This window comes from Montipora capricornis, chromosome 11 (assembly GCF_036669925.1).
Source record: "Montipora capricornis isolate CH-2021 chromosome 11, ASM3666992v2, whole genome shotgun sequence".
In the NCBI taxonomy this organism is placed as follows: domain Eukaryota; kingdom Metazoa; phylum Cnidaria; class Anthozoa; order Scleractinia; family Acroporidae; genus Montipora; species Montipora capricornis.
The window spans coordinates 18,891,483-18,907,794 of NC_090893.1; the positions used below are offsets into that span (position 1 = coordinate 18,891,483).

General features: G+C 38.7%; 3 protein-coding genes across 3 annotated transcripts in view; 2 read left to right on the forward strand and 1 right to left on the reverse strand.

Moving 5' to 3' along the window:
* LOC138024398 (uncharacterized) overlaps positions 1–16,312 on the reverse strand; it is a 532,828-nt gene that overhangs the window by 58,966 nt on the left and 457,550 nt on the right. The window lies entirely within an intron of this gene.
* The window catches only part of LOC138024375 (tetratricopeptide repeat protein 28-like), a 103,131-nt gene that overhangs the window by 52,955 nt on the left and 33,864 nt on the right, over positions 1–16,312 (forward strand). The window lies entirely within an intron of this gene.
* Positions 9,752–11,456, forward strand: LOC138023165 (G-protein-signaling modulator 2-like). Its single transcript, XM_068870188.1, has 3 exons — positions 9,752–10,654; positions 10,730–10,894; positions 11,376–11,456. Exons 1-3 carry the CDS (start codon positions 9,752–9,754, stop codon positions 11,454–11,456), a joined length of 1,149 nt encoding a protein of 382 aa, XP_068726289.1.

Genomic DNA, 16,312 nt, shown 5'->3' on the forward strand with positions numbered 1-16,312 from the left:
TGAAATACTGGTTCTATGAGGCAAAACCAAAGAACCCCGAAGTAAACAAAAGCTGACCGCAATACAATTCAATTCAATACATACTTAACTGATCGCTCCCCATAGGGGATTTTCAGGGCCAATGAGACACAGTTAACGAAACGACGGAACAGAACAACAGCAACAACCGTTAAGAATCCCAACTGGCCCGGGGCAAGCCAGTTGGCTATTTACAAGTGCAGTTGGGAAGTTGAACCAGGGACAAATTCAACGAGTGGTCAGAGCGGGTCTTGAACCCAGGATCTCCGGATCACAAGGCACGCACCCTAACCACTGGGCAACACTGCCTCTGCAACGCCATCGGGATCATAAATGGTTGCGAATCTTCATGGGTAGAGCGCAACCGAGCAAGGGGGTTTCTAGTTCAGCGCTGGACCTCTACCCGACCCCCTTGTGCTGAGTGAAGAAAGGAAAAAGAAAAGAACAACAGGTTCTGAATCCATGGACAGACTGACAAAACCAATTTTTTTTTTATCCCTACTACTTGGTTAAGTTTCTTGTATTATATGGCTGTTTTTGGGATTGCTTGCAATGCTTGCAATGCTCTTGGCTTCAATGGCTTTGGCGGATTTGGACGAGCAACTATCTGCAGAATTTGCAGAATTTTCCCGCTGCCTTATCCATACGAGGCCACCATACCTTACTTCTCAGATTTTGATTTGAGAAGTTCACCTGCAGCTGGTGCGTAACCTTTGCATTCCTCTAATCGAGCAGTTTTGATTGCCTTTCTTTAAGCTTTCAACTTTTCATCTACTGTAGATGTTTCCTCAACTTCTCTTGTACTGATAGACTCCCACGCAGACGTTTTTAGGGCTTCGTCGTGCGTTCCTCTGCCACTAACATCTGCTAAACCGAAAAAGCACTTCCGTTCTTGGATTACGGACCAATCAGCGGCCGTTTTCCAGTTTTGGGTAAACTCGTGTTTTGTATGGCATTTTTTCACAGCGTGTAATTGGCTATGCACAACTCAATTAGTCAATGATGGTTGGGTTTCTTTAAATAGTGGCCGTTGAACGGAAGTGGTTTTTTGTTTCAGCAGACGTCGTGGGGGAGTAACGCGTGAAAAAGCCCTGAGAACGTCGGCGGGGGAGACTATTGTAGTGATGGCCTCAGGTGTGGCCCTGATCGCTGAAAATCGGATCCTCTTCTGCAGTGCTTCATGATGATGGTTTGCTGCTTTGTTGGGTTTTAACAGACAGAAAAGAGGGCCAAGGTTGTAGGTGGATCACCCAACGTTTGATGTGGGCGCAGGGTTTGGAACGGCTCTGTAATGGTAGCGAAACGGGGAATGAATGTGCTGCAGCAATTAGCCAGCCCTGGAAAGCTCCTTACTTTGCTGACTCATGCAGGCTCCCTTGGTTCTTGCAAAACTCTACCTCTTCCTTCTGTTAGGCTGATTCCTTTCTCACACAGGATGATGCCCATAAACACTGTAAACCCGTACACACTAAACAAGCATTTGTCAACATTGAAAGGCAACGCATGCTGTTTCAGGCGTTCCATGATCTTGCGCAGAGCGGTGTGAGCATCTCATGTTGAGTAATAGATGTATTGGTGCAGCTCATTTGCTGAACTTACGCCGAAGGTTTAAAACTTTTATGTGTATGGCCTTTCTGTGTCACCCTTGACTGCTGAGGCTCCAGTTAGCGGTATTTCCACTAGCTTGCTAAAACCTTTGTACCATTCATGTTAGTAGTAGTCTTTATTATTATTATTATTATTATACACACATAAAAAAAAACATCACTAAACAACAAACTTGTTCAGTTTACAAATTTTCAATTTTAAAAGTATATATGTATCTAACTATCTAAAACTGAGTAAATTTCTATTGATAAAAATACTTTTAAAACGTGTAGCAACTCATCTGCAATTGATATTGGGTATTGACCCATTTGCTCACCTATGTCGATGCACAAATGAATGTCACCATCCGCCTTTGGAATGATTACTATTGGGGTGACCCATTGTGCGGGCCCATTGACTTCTTCTATGATGTGATAGTCCAATAGTTCCTGAACTTACTCCGAACGTTTTGAATACGCTCTCGAGAGTGGATATTTTTAAATCCACTATGAATCCAGAACCTTGTGAAAGCTAAATCTGCATTTTTTTTTTTATCTGGGTGGCGTAACAAGATCAAGCTCAGTTCCTTGTCGTGAAATCTATTCTCAAGATGGCTGCCGAGGGCAATATTATTTCTTTATAGCGCATGCTTTGTTACCTCTGTTTCCTTGAGGAGTCCTGAGTACTAGCGTGAATCCGGATACGCTTCGCATGCGTGTACGGGCAAATTCGATTTGAATACGCTGCGTTTGGATGGTAGTATTTTTGGTTTCTATTTTTGCTTTGTTCTTTCATTTCTTTGTTTAGGTTAAGGATTTTCCATTACTGTAAACCTCTCAAATGCGAAATGAAGTTGTTGTTGTTGAATCCGGAAAGAAAAAGTTGTGGATTCAAAAATATCCGGATGCGCGTGGACTGGGCCTAAGAAAGAACGACGATGACAACGGCTACGAGAACGCAACATAACAATAAGTTCAATGAGCAAAAACAATAGTTTTGCACGCACTGCACGTGCTTTTCAATATTTTGATACATTTCTTTGCCGTTCTCGTCTTGACAACGACGTGAAATGATCAAATTTGAGGTCTTGTGGAGGACGACAGCACCTGACGATGAATTTTCAATTTTCTCCCCAAACACTAGCAACGCGTTCATGACAAATTTAGTTCTGGAATGTTTATGTGAACTGTTCACGCCAAACGACTCGGAATACTCACGAAATTATCAACTAATGGTAAATGATCTTGTTAGATAGCGTTCTCGAAGTCTTACTCGTCTCCCTATTTCAAAGTGGGTGCCATACAATTTGATAAATCTGACAGGTATTCTAAGGCATTAGTTTTGTTTATTTCGTGTTTGCATTGCAAAAACCTTCAAGCCGCTTTTCTTCAGCCACAAGCGTTCTAGTACTTAAAAGTTCACTGAAGTTGCAAAGAATACTTCTACAGAGTTGAAGGTGAAAATCATTCTTCAAATCTAGTAAAAAAAGTTATAGACGTGGTTTTCAATAGAAAATTATGAATAAAACCTTGATGGTTTAAGAGAATGATCATAAGATTACATAAAGTTACCCAGTTCTTGTAATCTAATATCCGAAAATTTGACAGTTCTAATTATTTGAAGTAGGGTCTGAGTGATTGATTTAGGAATTTTTTCGACTGTACGCTTTGCAAAGAGACAAGACTACGAAGATTGGATTTATACATGCACAATAATAAAATAATGACTATAAGGATAAACTAAACAGTAGTACAGAGTTCTTAAACAAAATTTAGAAAAACAACTATACCTGAAATTAAATGCTGTAGCTTCAGAAATTTTGTAAGCCATTTGAGTAATTGAGGGTTTCCAAGAAAGATGTTAGTCAAGCACATCCCCAAGAAAGGCCATTCTACGATCTGTTCAATTCTTTAATCATTTTTGCAGATTTGCGTTATAATTAAAAGATGACGTCTTTTCTCTCGAGGCTTAAATAGAATAAAGAATTAGTTTCCCGCAATTTTTTAATGGACGTTTCTTTGCCTTCAACTAGGTTACCAAATAACTAGACCTAAGAGACTAGCATCGTCATATCAGCAATTGCAAATAAAATCCGGTCTGGTAGTTTAAATACACCACTGAAGTCATGAACATGGAATAAGAAAAATGAGGGAACCAGAGTGCGTATATTAATGGCCGTAAAACCAAACAAACTACGCCAACGTAATGGACCCCTTAGTATTCACGTTTATGAAGCAGATTTTTTTTTTTATCAACCGTAACAAAGGCCTTAGAATATAGATAAACAAACACGTATGGCATGTTCACTGCCATCAAGCGCAAGATGGCTTCTTGTATAGGTCAATCAGTGGTAAAGAGTTAGTAAATACGCAATGTAGAGAAAACATAAACTTAGTGTAATGTTTACTGTGATGTGACGTAATTTATTTAAGCTACTTACAAGACTGTTATGGATAATTACTTCCTAGAGCAACTTTGAGAATCCAGGGGTACATTTAGAGCAGTCTGTATGTCATAAAAACTGATTGACCACCAGCTTTAAACAGTGTTATCACGCTAGCAAGTTTGATTTGATCAGGAAAATACTTTGGCTGAGTTAATTTAGTTTTTTACTTTAATTTTAATTTAAGTTAATTTAATTTAATTGATAAATAAGTACACAAAGCACAAGTTTTTGATAATAAGATGCCAAAGCCAGAGGCTTATACGGCGTAGGTCAGAGAGTTACAATGTGCTGCTAAGTTACAATGAGAATAAAAAATTAATAAGTACAAAATTTACAGAGAAAAGGAAAACTATTACAACATAAAAAGAATTATTACTGCACATAAAGCAAAATAAACATAACAATAATGATAGTGTGCAAAACGTGATGAAAAAAGAGTTTGAGGGAGAAAAAAGAATTTGCGTTCAACTTAGTTTAAACTCATAATGATTGAAAATAATCTCTCAGTTTATGCTTGTAACTAGAAAGAGTAAGTGAATTACGAAGTGAGAGAGGAATGTCATTCCAAATTTGAGGACCCTGTACCAGAAGAGAAAAAGAATATTTGTCAGTATGAAGATGTAAGTTGTCTTTGTGCCTGGTGAGATATTGATGACAATCAGAGTTAAGAACGAAAAGAGATGAAAGAGGAGAAGGCAAAAGCTGCTGCATGTGAAGGAAAACAAAGCAAGAAACTTGGTACTTATAAATATGAAATATGTTGAGTATTTTGAATTTGTTAAAGAGTGGTTAAGTATGTGCACGTGGTGGAGAGTGAGTAATGATTCTTAAAGCTTTCTTCTGGAGACGGAAAAGGGGTTGTAAATGAGAAGAGTAAGTGGATGCCCAAATAATAACACAGTATTGAAGATATGGGAGTATTAAAGAGTTGTATAATGTGCAGAGAGTATTAGAAAAGAAAAACTGTCGTGATTTGATACTAATCCCAGTGGATTTGGCAATTTTGGAAGAAATCGCTTTTATATGAGCCTGCCATGAGAGGTTTTGATGTATGATAACACCTAAGAATTTTCTATGTTCTACTCTATTAATACTATTCTTATCGATGCTAATAGAAAGACCATCAAGATTTATTTTCTTTCTTGCAGGGTGAAATAAAATAAATTTAGTCTTGTCGGGATGCAAAGTTAGTTTGTTAGCTTTGAACCAGGTAGCCACAAAAGAAAGTTCATGGTTCACAATTTTCGTTAGTTCAGAGATATTTTTGTGTTGAAAGAAAATATTAGTGTCGTCTGCAAAAAGGATAAATGAGAGATAATTAGAACATGAAAAAGTTTCATTAATGTATATGAGAAATAAAAGTGGCCCTAACACAGAACCCTGAGGAACACCACATTTAATTGGAAGCAGTGGAGATTTCCAGGAACCAATTTGAACATATTGAGAACGATAAAGGAGATAGCTATGCATCCAGTTAAAAGGTGTTCCTCGAATACCATAGAAGTTTAATTTATCTACGAGGACGGAGTGCTTAACAGTATCAAATACCTTCTTTAGATCAATGAATATGCCAATTGTTAGTTCGTTCTTCTCAAATGAATCAAATATTTTAGTAGTAAGTTACAGTATTGCTATAAAAGTAGAATGTTTTTTTTCTAAACCCATGCTGATGATTATTGAGTATGCTATGTTTGGTGAGATAGTCCATCAGACGACGGTGCATGGCATTCTCAAGGATTTTAGAGAAGCAAGGTAAGATTGAGATAGGACTATAATTAGTGAAGTTAGTGCTATCTTCACTTTTGAATATGGGAAGTACTTTACTGATTTTAAGCTTATCAGGCACAATGCCAGTTGAGAAGGAGATATTGCACATTTGAGAGAGGGGAGATGCCAAGAGATCAATAGATGCTTTAATCACATTAACATTAATACCATCCACACTAAATTGATAATTTCATCAGAGGTAGTAGGTGGGGCAAAGAAACTACAATCATAGACAAAAGTAGTTGGAAAGGTTATGTAAATGAACCACACCAGAGCTGTATTTCAACCTGCTTCTGTTAAAGCTCAAAAGAAATAGTTTCACTTTCTCGTACATAGCCCCCCTCCCGCCTATTCAATGTTGGAAGGTAAGTCAACAATTTTCCACTGAAACCATTCAGTTTTGCACAACATTGAAGGAGGGGGGAGGGGAGAGAAGCAATGAAGACTTCAAAAGTGCTAACCTTCCCAACAGTTTTGTCTAGGATTGTATGAGAGTAGGAAATCTGCTTTTAACGCTTATAATTCTCGTAGTATTTGACATGTGGCTTCCATTTGTTATTCTGGACACGTTCTTATAATGTACTTTCCAATGCATAAATAAAATCTCACAATACTGAATTTTGGTTAAAATCATCGTTTTATGATTTGGATTTCAGAATTGCGTGACGCTTCACAACGTTACTCCAAAATCCGTTCTGTTGGGGAAGTGTTTACTAAGAATGCCATAAAAAATACATTTTTGTTGTTTTTATGTTTCATATTCGTTAAAAGATAGCTTTCTTTTTGGAGGACGTTGGAAGAATACCAAAAACTGTTTTATTTCGATCGATTTAGCAAGAAATGGTGGGATCAGTGCGAGAGCACTTACATTACTCCCGACATCACTCCCAACATTACTCCATTTTCGACGCCTAAAATAATGCCTTTACAGCACAGCTACAGATAAATCATTGAAACTGGAGTTTAAAGGGTTTCAAAGGAAATAGTAGTAGGACTTTGCATGGTCATTTCAGCTTTATTTTAGGTAAACTGCAACATTACTCCACAAAGAGAGCATAAATTGAAATAATGCATCTAATTAACCTTTGTGTATACATGGTTTCAATGGAGTAATGTTGAAAATAAGTAGATACAATAACTTTTGTCTATAATCAGAAATACAGTGTACGTATTCCAGTATGCTTTACATATAACTACGTTATGGTTGCAAAATATCACATTCATTAGGCATATATTTCGCATTTTCTTATGGAGTAATGTCATGGAGTAATGTTCACATACATGTTTTCTGTTCCCAAAATAGGTCAATGATTGACAGGCCATCCTACTCACGCTACTGGTGCAAAAAAAGTAATCACTGTTAATTTACTTATTTAATGTGACTGTTTGAAATGCACCGTCGCACATGACGTTTTTAAAAGGCGCTGCTCTCAACTTGGCAAAGTGCAACTGACGTCCGCCATTGTAAAAGTTTAGTCCGTGAACTCGTTTGACCTTTCAAGACCAGCTTTTTGGCTTTAATTAACTATCATTTAGTCTCCTCCCCTTTCTGTTCATTTACGAAGAAATTTCATCATGTTATTTGCTCTACAATTTAATACCATTGAGACACTAATGCAACATGACGTCCTAACACATGTATGAAGTTGAAAACTTGCCTTATTTTTAAACAGATCAACGCCTAAAATTCACGATAACATGGCAAAAAGCAGTTAAATGTTAAAGCAAGCACTAATTGTGTTTGTTTTTCAAAGGCACTATAAACGCTAAGAAAAAAGTCGTCTTTCCAATTTAAGACCACGCCCAGAATTTTCAGACAATCATAGACAAAAGTAGTTGGAAAGGTTATGTAAATGAACCACACCAGAGCTGTATTTCAACCTGCTTCTGTTAAAGCTCAAAAGAAATAGTTTCACTTTCTCGTACATAGCCCCCCTCCCGCCTATTCAATGTTGGAAGGTAAGTCAACAATTTTCCACTGAAACCATTCAGTTTTGCACAACATTGAAGGAGGGGGGAGGGGAGAGAAGCAATGAAGACTTCAAAAGTGCTAACCTTCCCAACAGTTTTGTCTAGGATTGTACCACTAAAAGAACCACTCAAATATGATTTGTGGTCAGCAGTGGAGTGGGGATTTTTAGTGGCAAGAGAAGGACCAACGTTAGTAAAGAATTCATTATTACCAATTTATTAGCAATTAATTGAGAGTTGTTAATAGCGTTACCTCTGTTGTCCTTCATGGCAGTAGGCCTATATCTGGAATGTTTAGAAGAGATGACGGATTTAATTAAGGACCAGGTTTGTTTTAGTGATGAACCAATAGAAGACAATTTATCATGGTAGTACTTTTTCCGACATAGTTTGATTAGATAGTTGTATTTGTTACGGAATTTGGTATTGTTAGCTGGTGTAGGATTATTACAATATTGTTTATAGAGAGCCTACTTCCTACGACAGGAATTTTGGAGCCCTGAGGTAAACCAAGGTTTGGCTTTTGAATTTTCTTTGACAGTGATAATCTTAACAGGAAAGCATGTTTCATAGATTGGATAAAGACAGTCCATAAAAGAATTGTACAATGCATTTGAAGAGGAAGATTGTGAGAAATTAATAGAACAAATATGGGAACGACTAATTTCAATGTTATCAGTAGTTACAAGACGTTTATGATAAACTGAAGATTTAGTTTTAGGTTTAACGGAACAATTAGTGATCTGAAATATAGGTAAGTGATCAGAAATGTCAGACCAAAGGATACCACTAAATTTGTGATTGTCAAGGTCATTGGAGAAGATGTTATCGATCAAAGTAGCTGAATGAGACGTGATCCTTGTTGGTTTAGAGAAAAGAGGATAGAAACCATTGGAATACATGAGATCAATGAAATCATTAGTGGGGACATGTGAGTCAGCATTAAGGATATTGATGTTAAAGTCACCAAAAAGGAAACACAATTTATTCGCAAAGCCAATTTTAGCAAGGACTTGTTTAATTTCATCATTAAAGATTTCAGTCTGAACATTAGGGGGTTTGTATAAACAGCCCAAGATGACATTTTTCTCATTATTTGGTTGGACAATTTTAACAAAAACAGATTCAAAGACACAATTCATAGATATAAGGTCACATCTTTTCTTGTATTCGTAAGTATCGCAAAGAAATATGCCAACACCACCTCCTGGTCCAGCAGGTCTAGGTTTAGAAATAAAATGATAACCAGGGATACTATACAAATCATTGGAAGTGTTGTCTAGCCAGGTTTCAGAGAGGTCAATGGCTAAGAAAGATGCGTTTAGGGTCGAGAGGTATTCCTCTAGGTCAACAGAGTGTTTTTTAAAGCTGCATATATTCAAGTGAAATAATGAGAAGCATTTGGAGTTAGAGGAGTCAGAGAACAGATTATTGAACGGTCTACTGGTCATATAAGTACATCTAGACAGTAAGTTAGAAGTTGATGTGAGCATATTGATGTCTGGATAAAGGTCAGAGTTGTGAAGAAGTTGATAAGTATCAGGGTCTTCCTAGAACGGATTAAAATATTTGGTTCCCAAAAGAGGGCCGTCAAAATTAACAAAAGATTGAAGATCTAATAAGGCCAAATAAAAAATCAATCAGTATCAATATCAAAATGATTAAAAGGAAACGTGTAATTTAAATACCTCTATTTTGTGCGGTCATTTCTGGCTTTACAAATTCAGTTTGGATCAGACAAAGAGCTCAACAAAAGAAGTAAACAGTTTGACGTCAACAGCAGAAAATTATCTTTGTTAGACACATAATGACATGCGGTCTCTTTAGTGTTGGTTTGGCAACAAAACTGCAGCATTTGTAGTTAGTGCATTGAAGTTCTCATGCTTTCTTTCGTATTTTTCAAGGTGCGCCCTCACTTTCAAAGACGACCTTCCTTGTTCTCAAGAGTCCGTATAATCAAGAATGGCAGACAAAAAGATAAACATTTTTGAGCAGCATATACAAGAGCTTAGCGTTGCCAGAAAGGAGGGAAACAGAGAAGGGGAGGGTATTGCATATTTGAATCTAGGCACTTATTATTATGGCTTGGCATATTTTGAACAGGCCAAGAGGGATTACACAGAAGCATTAAGGATTTTTAAGGAAATAGGTTTCAGTGCTGGGGAGGGAAAAGTCTGTGGCAATCTCGGCATCGCTTATCACAGTATGGGCAATTTTAAAAAGGCCAGAAAGTACCTCAAGCAACAACTAAGTATTGCAAAAGAAGTAGGGGATCGGGACCAGGAGGGCAATGCCAATGGTAATCTCGGCAGCGCTTATAAATGTCTGGGCAATTTTAAGCGAGCCATAGAGTATCACGAAAAACATCTTAGCATTGCAAAAGAAGTAGGGGATAGGGCCGGGGAGGGAGCAGCCATCGGTAATCTCGGCTGTGCCTATCGCAGTCTGGGCAATTTTAAGCAAGCCATAGAGTATCACGAAAAAGATCTTAGCCTTGCAAAAGAAGTAGGGAGTAGGGAAAGAGAGGGAGCGGCCAATGGTAATCTCGGCAACGCTTATTACAGTTTGGGCAGTTTTAAGCAAGCCATAGAGTATCACGAACAACATCTTAGCATTGCAAAGGAAGTAGGGGATAGGGCCGAGGAGGGCACAGCCATTGGTAACCTTGGCAACGCTTATGACATGCTGGGCAATTTTAAGCAAGCCATAGAGTATCACGAACAACATCTTAGCATTGCAAAAGAAGTAGGGGATAAGGCCGGGGAGGGCAGGGCCAATGGTAATCTTGGCAACGCTTATACTAGTCCAGGAAATTTTAAGCGAGCCATAGAGTATCACGAAAAAGATCTTAGCATTGCAAAAAAAGTAGGGGATAGGGCCGGGGAGGGAGCAGCATATGGAAATCTCGGCACCGCTTATCACAGTCTGGGCAATTTTAAGCGGGCCATAGAGTATCACGAACAACATCTTAGCATTGCAAAAGAAGTAGAGAATAACGCTGGGGAGGGCAAAGCCATTGGTAATCTCGGCTGTGCTTATCACAGTCTGGGGAATTTTAAGCGAGCCATAGAGTATCACGAACAACATCTTCGCATTGCAAAAGAAGTAGGGGATAGGGCCGGGGAGGGAGCAGCCTATGGTAATCTCGGCAACGCTTATGACAGTTTGGGCAATTTTAAGCGAGCCATAGAGTATCACGAACAACATGTTAGCATTGCAAAAGAAGTAGGGGATAGGGCCGGGGAGGGAGCAGCCTATGGTAATCTCGGCAACGCTTATGACAGTTTGGGCAATTTTAAGCGAGCCATAGAGTATCACGAACAACGTCTTAGCATTGCAAAATAAGTAGGGGATAGGGCCGGGGAGGGAGCAGTTTCCGTCCGTGTCTCAAAAACGCGCGTGCTTAAGCTCCCTATTGAGGGCTTATAGTCTACATGTCCAGTGATATGTAGTTGAATAGGAACTGTGACTATTCAAGTATAAACGCTTTCATGGATGAAAATAAGTGTCTTTATACAATCATTTATCAATCAGAATGAATTAAACCCGCTATTTTTCTTTTTTCTTTCTTACTTTTTTTTTTCAGAAACGGCGTCCAAAACTTGAGAAAACTGCTTCTTGGACTGTAATGCGCCAAAATGTCATATTCCTTACTTCAATTATATGAGTTATTGTAACTAAGCATAAAGCTATTTAACCTCATCATGAGCGGTAAAGGAAGAGGGCTGGGAAAATGATTAATTTTTGCCCCGTATACGAATTTTTATTTAAGGCCAAGACAGAGTTTCCAGGAAGAGCCGTCTTGGGTATTTTGAATAGTCCGTCCACCAGCGGACGGGAAATTTGGATTGGCCAAGGGAAGATAACCTGTCAATCAAATATTTTTCATACTTTATTATGGAAAATTAACGCGAGGCATTTCATTTCCTCGCTCTTAATTTCCAAGAACTTAACCCTAATTTTGAGACCTTTCCAGTCATTCATGACACCTAAAAACGATAAAATAAGGTACGAGCTTTTCGGAAAAAGGTTCAAGATTGTTAACATATATAGTAGTGTCCTCGAACATACTATGTGTATGGATTCGGATTTATTGGGATTTATGATATCCGCTTGAAGTTTCCGCCAGAAGAAATCTGTTCCAATCACTTTTCTAGTTTATAATTAAGGACTTTATTGGCATTTAAGGCCCTTGATACTTTAAGACAATGAAGGCAGCTCTTTCTTTGACTGGGGACTTGGATCGAGAGAGGATACCGCGAATGCGTGGTTTCCACGGTTCTCTTTCAACTTAGCTTCACTGAAACAAAACTTGTTAAATTCCACTGCACTGCAGATTTTCCTTTTCGCAGCTCTTACGTGATCGTTCGGATAGCGATGCCGAGATCTCCACGTTCAAACCAATACGCATAAAAAGGTTTCACTTACGTGTCCAGATTCTCTATCGATTTATTTTAGCCAGTTTAAATAATTCCGCAATAAAATATCCAGCCAGCCACACAGGCTATCCTTCCCACGGGCGCATTACACCGTAAAAATCATTAGTTGCACCTTTCAATGCCACAGTCATGTCAGTTCTCATGGAGTCCATACCATTCCTGATTTTTTTGCAGAATCATTTCTTGTCCTGTGCAGATCTCTTCCAGTGAGTCACATCTGCCGACCACAAAAATAGTGTTTATCTTTGTGCATGTTCTTTCTGGATGTAATCTGGAAGTGTGTAACAGAGTGTTATTTTATTTCAGTTTTCTCAGTCATCTCAGCGCGCTCCCGGGCGCTCCTGCGGTCCGGATTTTCCCATCTGGACTCCGCTTACGGACTGCTCCGAATGTCACATTTGCACTTTCGTTTTCACTTTTAAACAAATAGTACATGCGTTTACTTCCTTGTTTTTCATTATCAAGTGCACTTTTTAAGTGTAGTAATACAGTTCCATTGATCCTTTCCGGTGTCACCTTTGGAATAGTGTCCAAGACAACAAGTTATATTCATTGCATTAAAATTTGCGTCTCGCGTACGGCCCGCGGCCTGCCGGCTTGAGCCCTAAGCAATACCTTGGACACAGTTTTTCCCAACACGGGCCTCCCGTCCGGCAAATAACATATATTTATTATTCCACTATTACGCCATTTTACCATATTTGGTGAAGAGAACGTGCAAAATATGAGACGGTAATACACTGTAGTGTCCCGGTTTGACCGGTTTAGAACAGAGAGTTTTTCAATGAAAGAAGTTGTTTGAAGGACAGATGATGAATTTTTGCAAAACACTCTTGCCAAATAAAATTGAAGCAAAATAACACCTTTTTTGTAGTGGAATAATAAATCTCTCATTCGATAGTTTAACATTAATACGCGCGGACATTTTGCGAGTTGCGCAGTATTGTTCCTCGCCCCTGCGGGGCTCGGAAAAATACGAGCAATGAGCAAAATGGCCGCGGGTAGTATATGTTAAACCATCGAATAAGATGTATGTATTGTACTTTAGACCACAAGAATCGTTACTAGATGGTCTTGTTTTAAATTAAAAATTATTATGTTCCTAGGTTTCCTTAATTATCTACTTGTTAGTTAGTGAAAACACAGACTAAGGGAGATATGCAGATTTCCAACACAGCTTAGACTTTACTAATGCCAGCCTTAGGCATGTGTTAGTGATAGGTTTGGGTTTTTCTCCATAGTCTCTATTTTTGATTTCTTAAAAGGAAACAGTAGTACTCGCTTCTATTAAGTCATAGTTAATGAAAGGGAAACTTAACTGATTAGGAAACCCAGCACACTTTAAAAGAGGAAGCCATTATTCAATTTTATAAAGCTCACGTGACAATGACTGTGCAAAGCAGTTTCACGGTCCATGTCACATGACTGCCTGTCTCAATCACAAACGTGGAACAATAGGACTCCCCTTTGAAGTTTGCCGTTTTTCCTCAACCCGTTTCCTCTCCATTAACTATGATGAAAGGAGATATAACAGTTCCGCTCAGTAGTGGAACAATCCAGTTTTGTGTAGGTACAGTATAGGTACAGTATAGGTACATTACACTTACCAATATAAGGTTTGATAGGGGTTAAAATGCTATGGGTTTAAGCTGACTGATTTGCGCCAACCAAATCTCACCATAAAAGAAACTTCATGAAAGGGCCGCCATATTATGGTATTTTGGGGTGCATCACGAAAATTTATGGTTAATTACAAATTTTGAACTTTTCCATAAAGATATGAATCACAGAAAAGGTAGTTCTGAGCCCAAACAATCTTCTTCCAGTTCTTGTGAAAACTGCAAGCTGATTTGTTTCAAGATAGCCCATGCAAATGAAACCACTTTCAAAGGTGTCCGTGGCTTTGTTGTATTTCTTTTATGTAACTTTACCGTTTCGAGCAGTTATTGGGATTTTCCACTCTTGTCTCTTATTCAGATTTTGCTTGTCATGAAATTTTCTAAAAGTGCATCACAGAGCACCCAACACTGAGCTTAGGTTACCTGTGCTTTGATGTTGCAGTATTAAGGACGGTGCCTACTAATTCAAAGGTATTTTTGCGCGGTGTATGAATATGCGGGAAAAGCATATCTTAACAATTGTTATTGAAATCAAAAAAAAAGTTGGGGGTAACCACGCATATTTCAAAGATAATTGATCAACAATATTTATTAAAAGCTTAAAATACAAAGCAATGTATGACGTTCTTTTCCAAATTGAAGCTTAATTATTGCGCATACGTTCTGCACATCTGGGGATACTCGGGTTTTCTATTGGTGAGGTAGCGGGACCCTGTGGATAGGCCGCTTGCCTTTAGATCCGGGGATCCCGAGTTCAAGACGCGTTCTGATGACTGGTTGAATTTGTTCCTAGTAGTCCCTGGTTCAACTTCTCGGCTGCACTTGCAAATAGCAGTTGTTTTTATTTCGTAGAAGAGGAAAATTAACATCTACATGTTCCAGCACTCGGCAAAGTCCCTTTTTGACTTGTGGCTGTTTCTGCTTAGGTGGCCTCATACACCACAAGCCTTTTTAGAGACATCAAATAACCTTCAAGTGATTAGAAAGCAAGAGATAAACGGTGGCTAAGTTTATTTGAAATCGTGCGTCACCAGGTTCACATCACACTGTGACAACCACTTAAGGATCGTCAGGATAGTCTCAGGTTCATCTCCTCGGCTGCGCTTGCAAAAGCGAACTCGTCTGTGTCCAACCAGTTTACAGTAGAGTCCTTAAAATTTCTTGTATTTTTATATAGAGTTTCAATAAGATAAGGGGGGAGGGGGGGGGGGGTGATAAATTAAGCACACATTCAGTTTTTGAGGTCTTCGGTCTCAGGTCTTAGTTAGTGTTCGAGACACCCTCTTGTAATGACAATTAAAGAGGTGTGCATCATTCTTTATACAAAAAGCTCAGTAATGCACGAATTTTGATTGGTTCTCACCAATGATCTGTTAGAGGACAGACGCAGAGCTGACGTCATTGCTCATCGAAAATTTATCATTCTTTATTACATCATTAGGACAGGCAACGTTAGAAAATCTTTTCCTAATGACTTGCGTGGTGGCTTCTCCTCACTGTACGCGTGCCAGCATGCAGCATCCATTTCACTTTCAACAGTTTTTGTCGAATATGTTAACGCGCAGTTTGGAATGATTTGCCTCCTGCTTTTGTAAACGCTGATTCTGTTGCTTCGTTTCATGCTGGCATAGCTGACGTCTCTATCATCAAAAACGTTGAATTTTCTATCATGTTAGTGACACACTCCGCTAACGCCTCGTGTTCCACTAAACTTCTGCTCTTATCACATTTTGCCTGTCGTCATGTGCGATCTTATTGACTATTTTCATCATCCCATACGATTTTTTTTTTTGGGGGGGGGGGGGATATTTACATAACAACAATTCAAGTTATTTGCCCTCGGGACTGTATCATACTTCAGTGAACTGAATATCCATTGTTTTAATGCAAACAAGTCCTCCCGCTCTCCCCTTCATAATGAACTGTATTATGGGGTTGGTGAAAAAAGCGAATTACTGAACAGACGCACAGAAACATTAAATCTAGCTACAAAGATATGTGCTATATCTTAAGATGATTTATGACATCGAAAGAAAAGCTGGCGCCTCACACAAAAAGTTGAAAGACTTGAAGTCCGTGCTTTAGCTTCCTCTTATCCGCCTTCCTTGTTTCCCTGGATCTCCATCCTCTCTCTTGCCGCTTTTGATCCGAGTCCCTTGACTGAACTAATCTTCACTGCTCCTTGCTTCTCTACTTTTGCTACTCAAAGCTGTAAGCTCTTAGATATGTGTGTATGGGTGTATGTAGGTGTGTGAAGTTTTGCGTGGAGGTATAAAAGGATGTATTGTAAGAATGTAGTTTAGTAAACCTACTGTAGGTGCAACTGCACACTGTCAATATATTTAAGCCTGGTTTTCACTATCGACGCAAGCATAAGGACAAGAAGCATACACGTACGCAAACTCAGTAGCTTGTTGTTATTAGAGCCTTTTTTTTCGAACAATAGACACTAATTAACAACACGT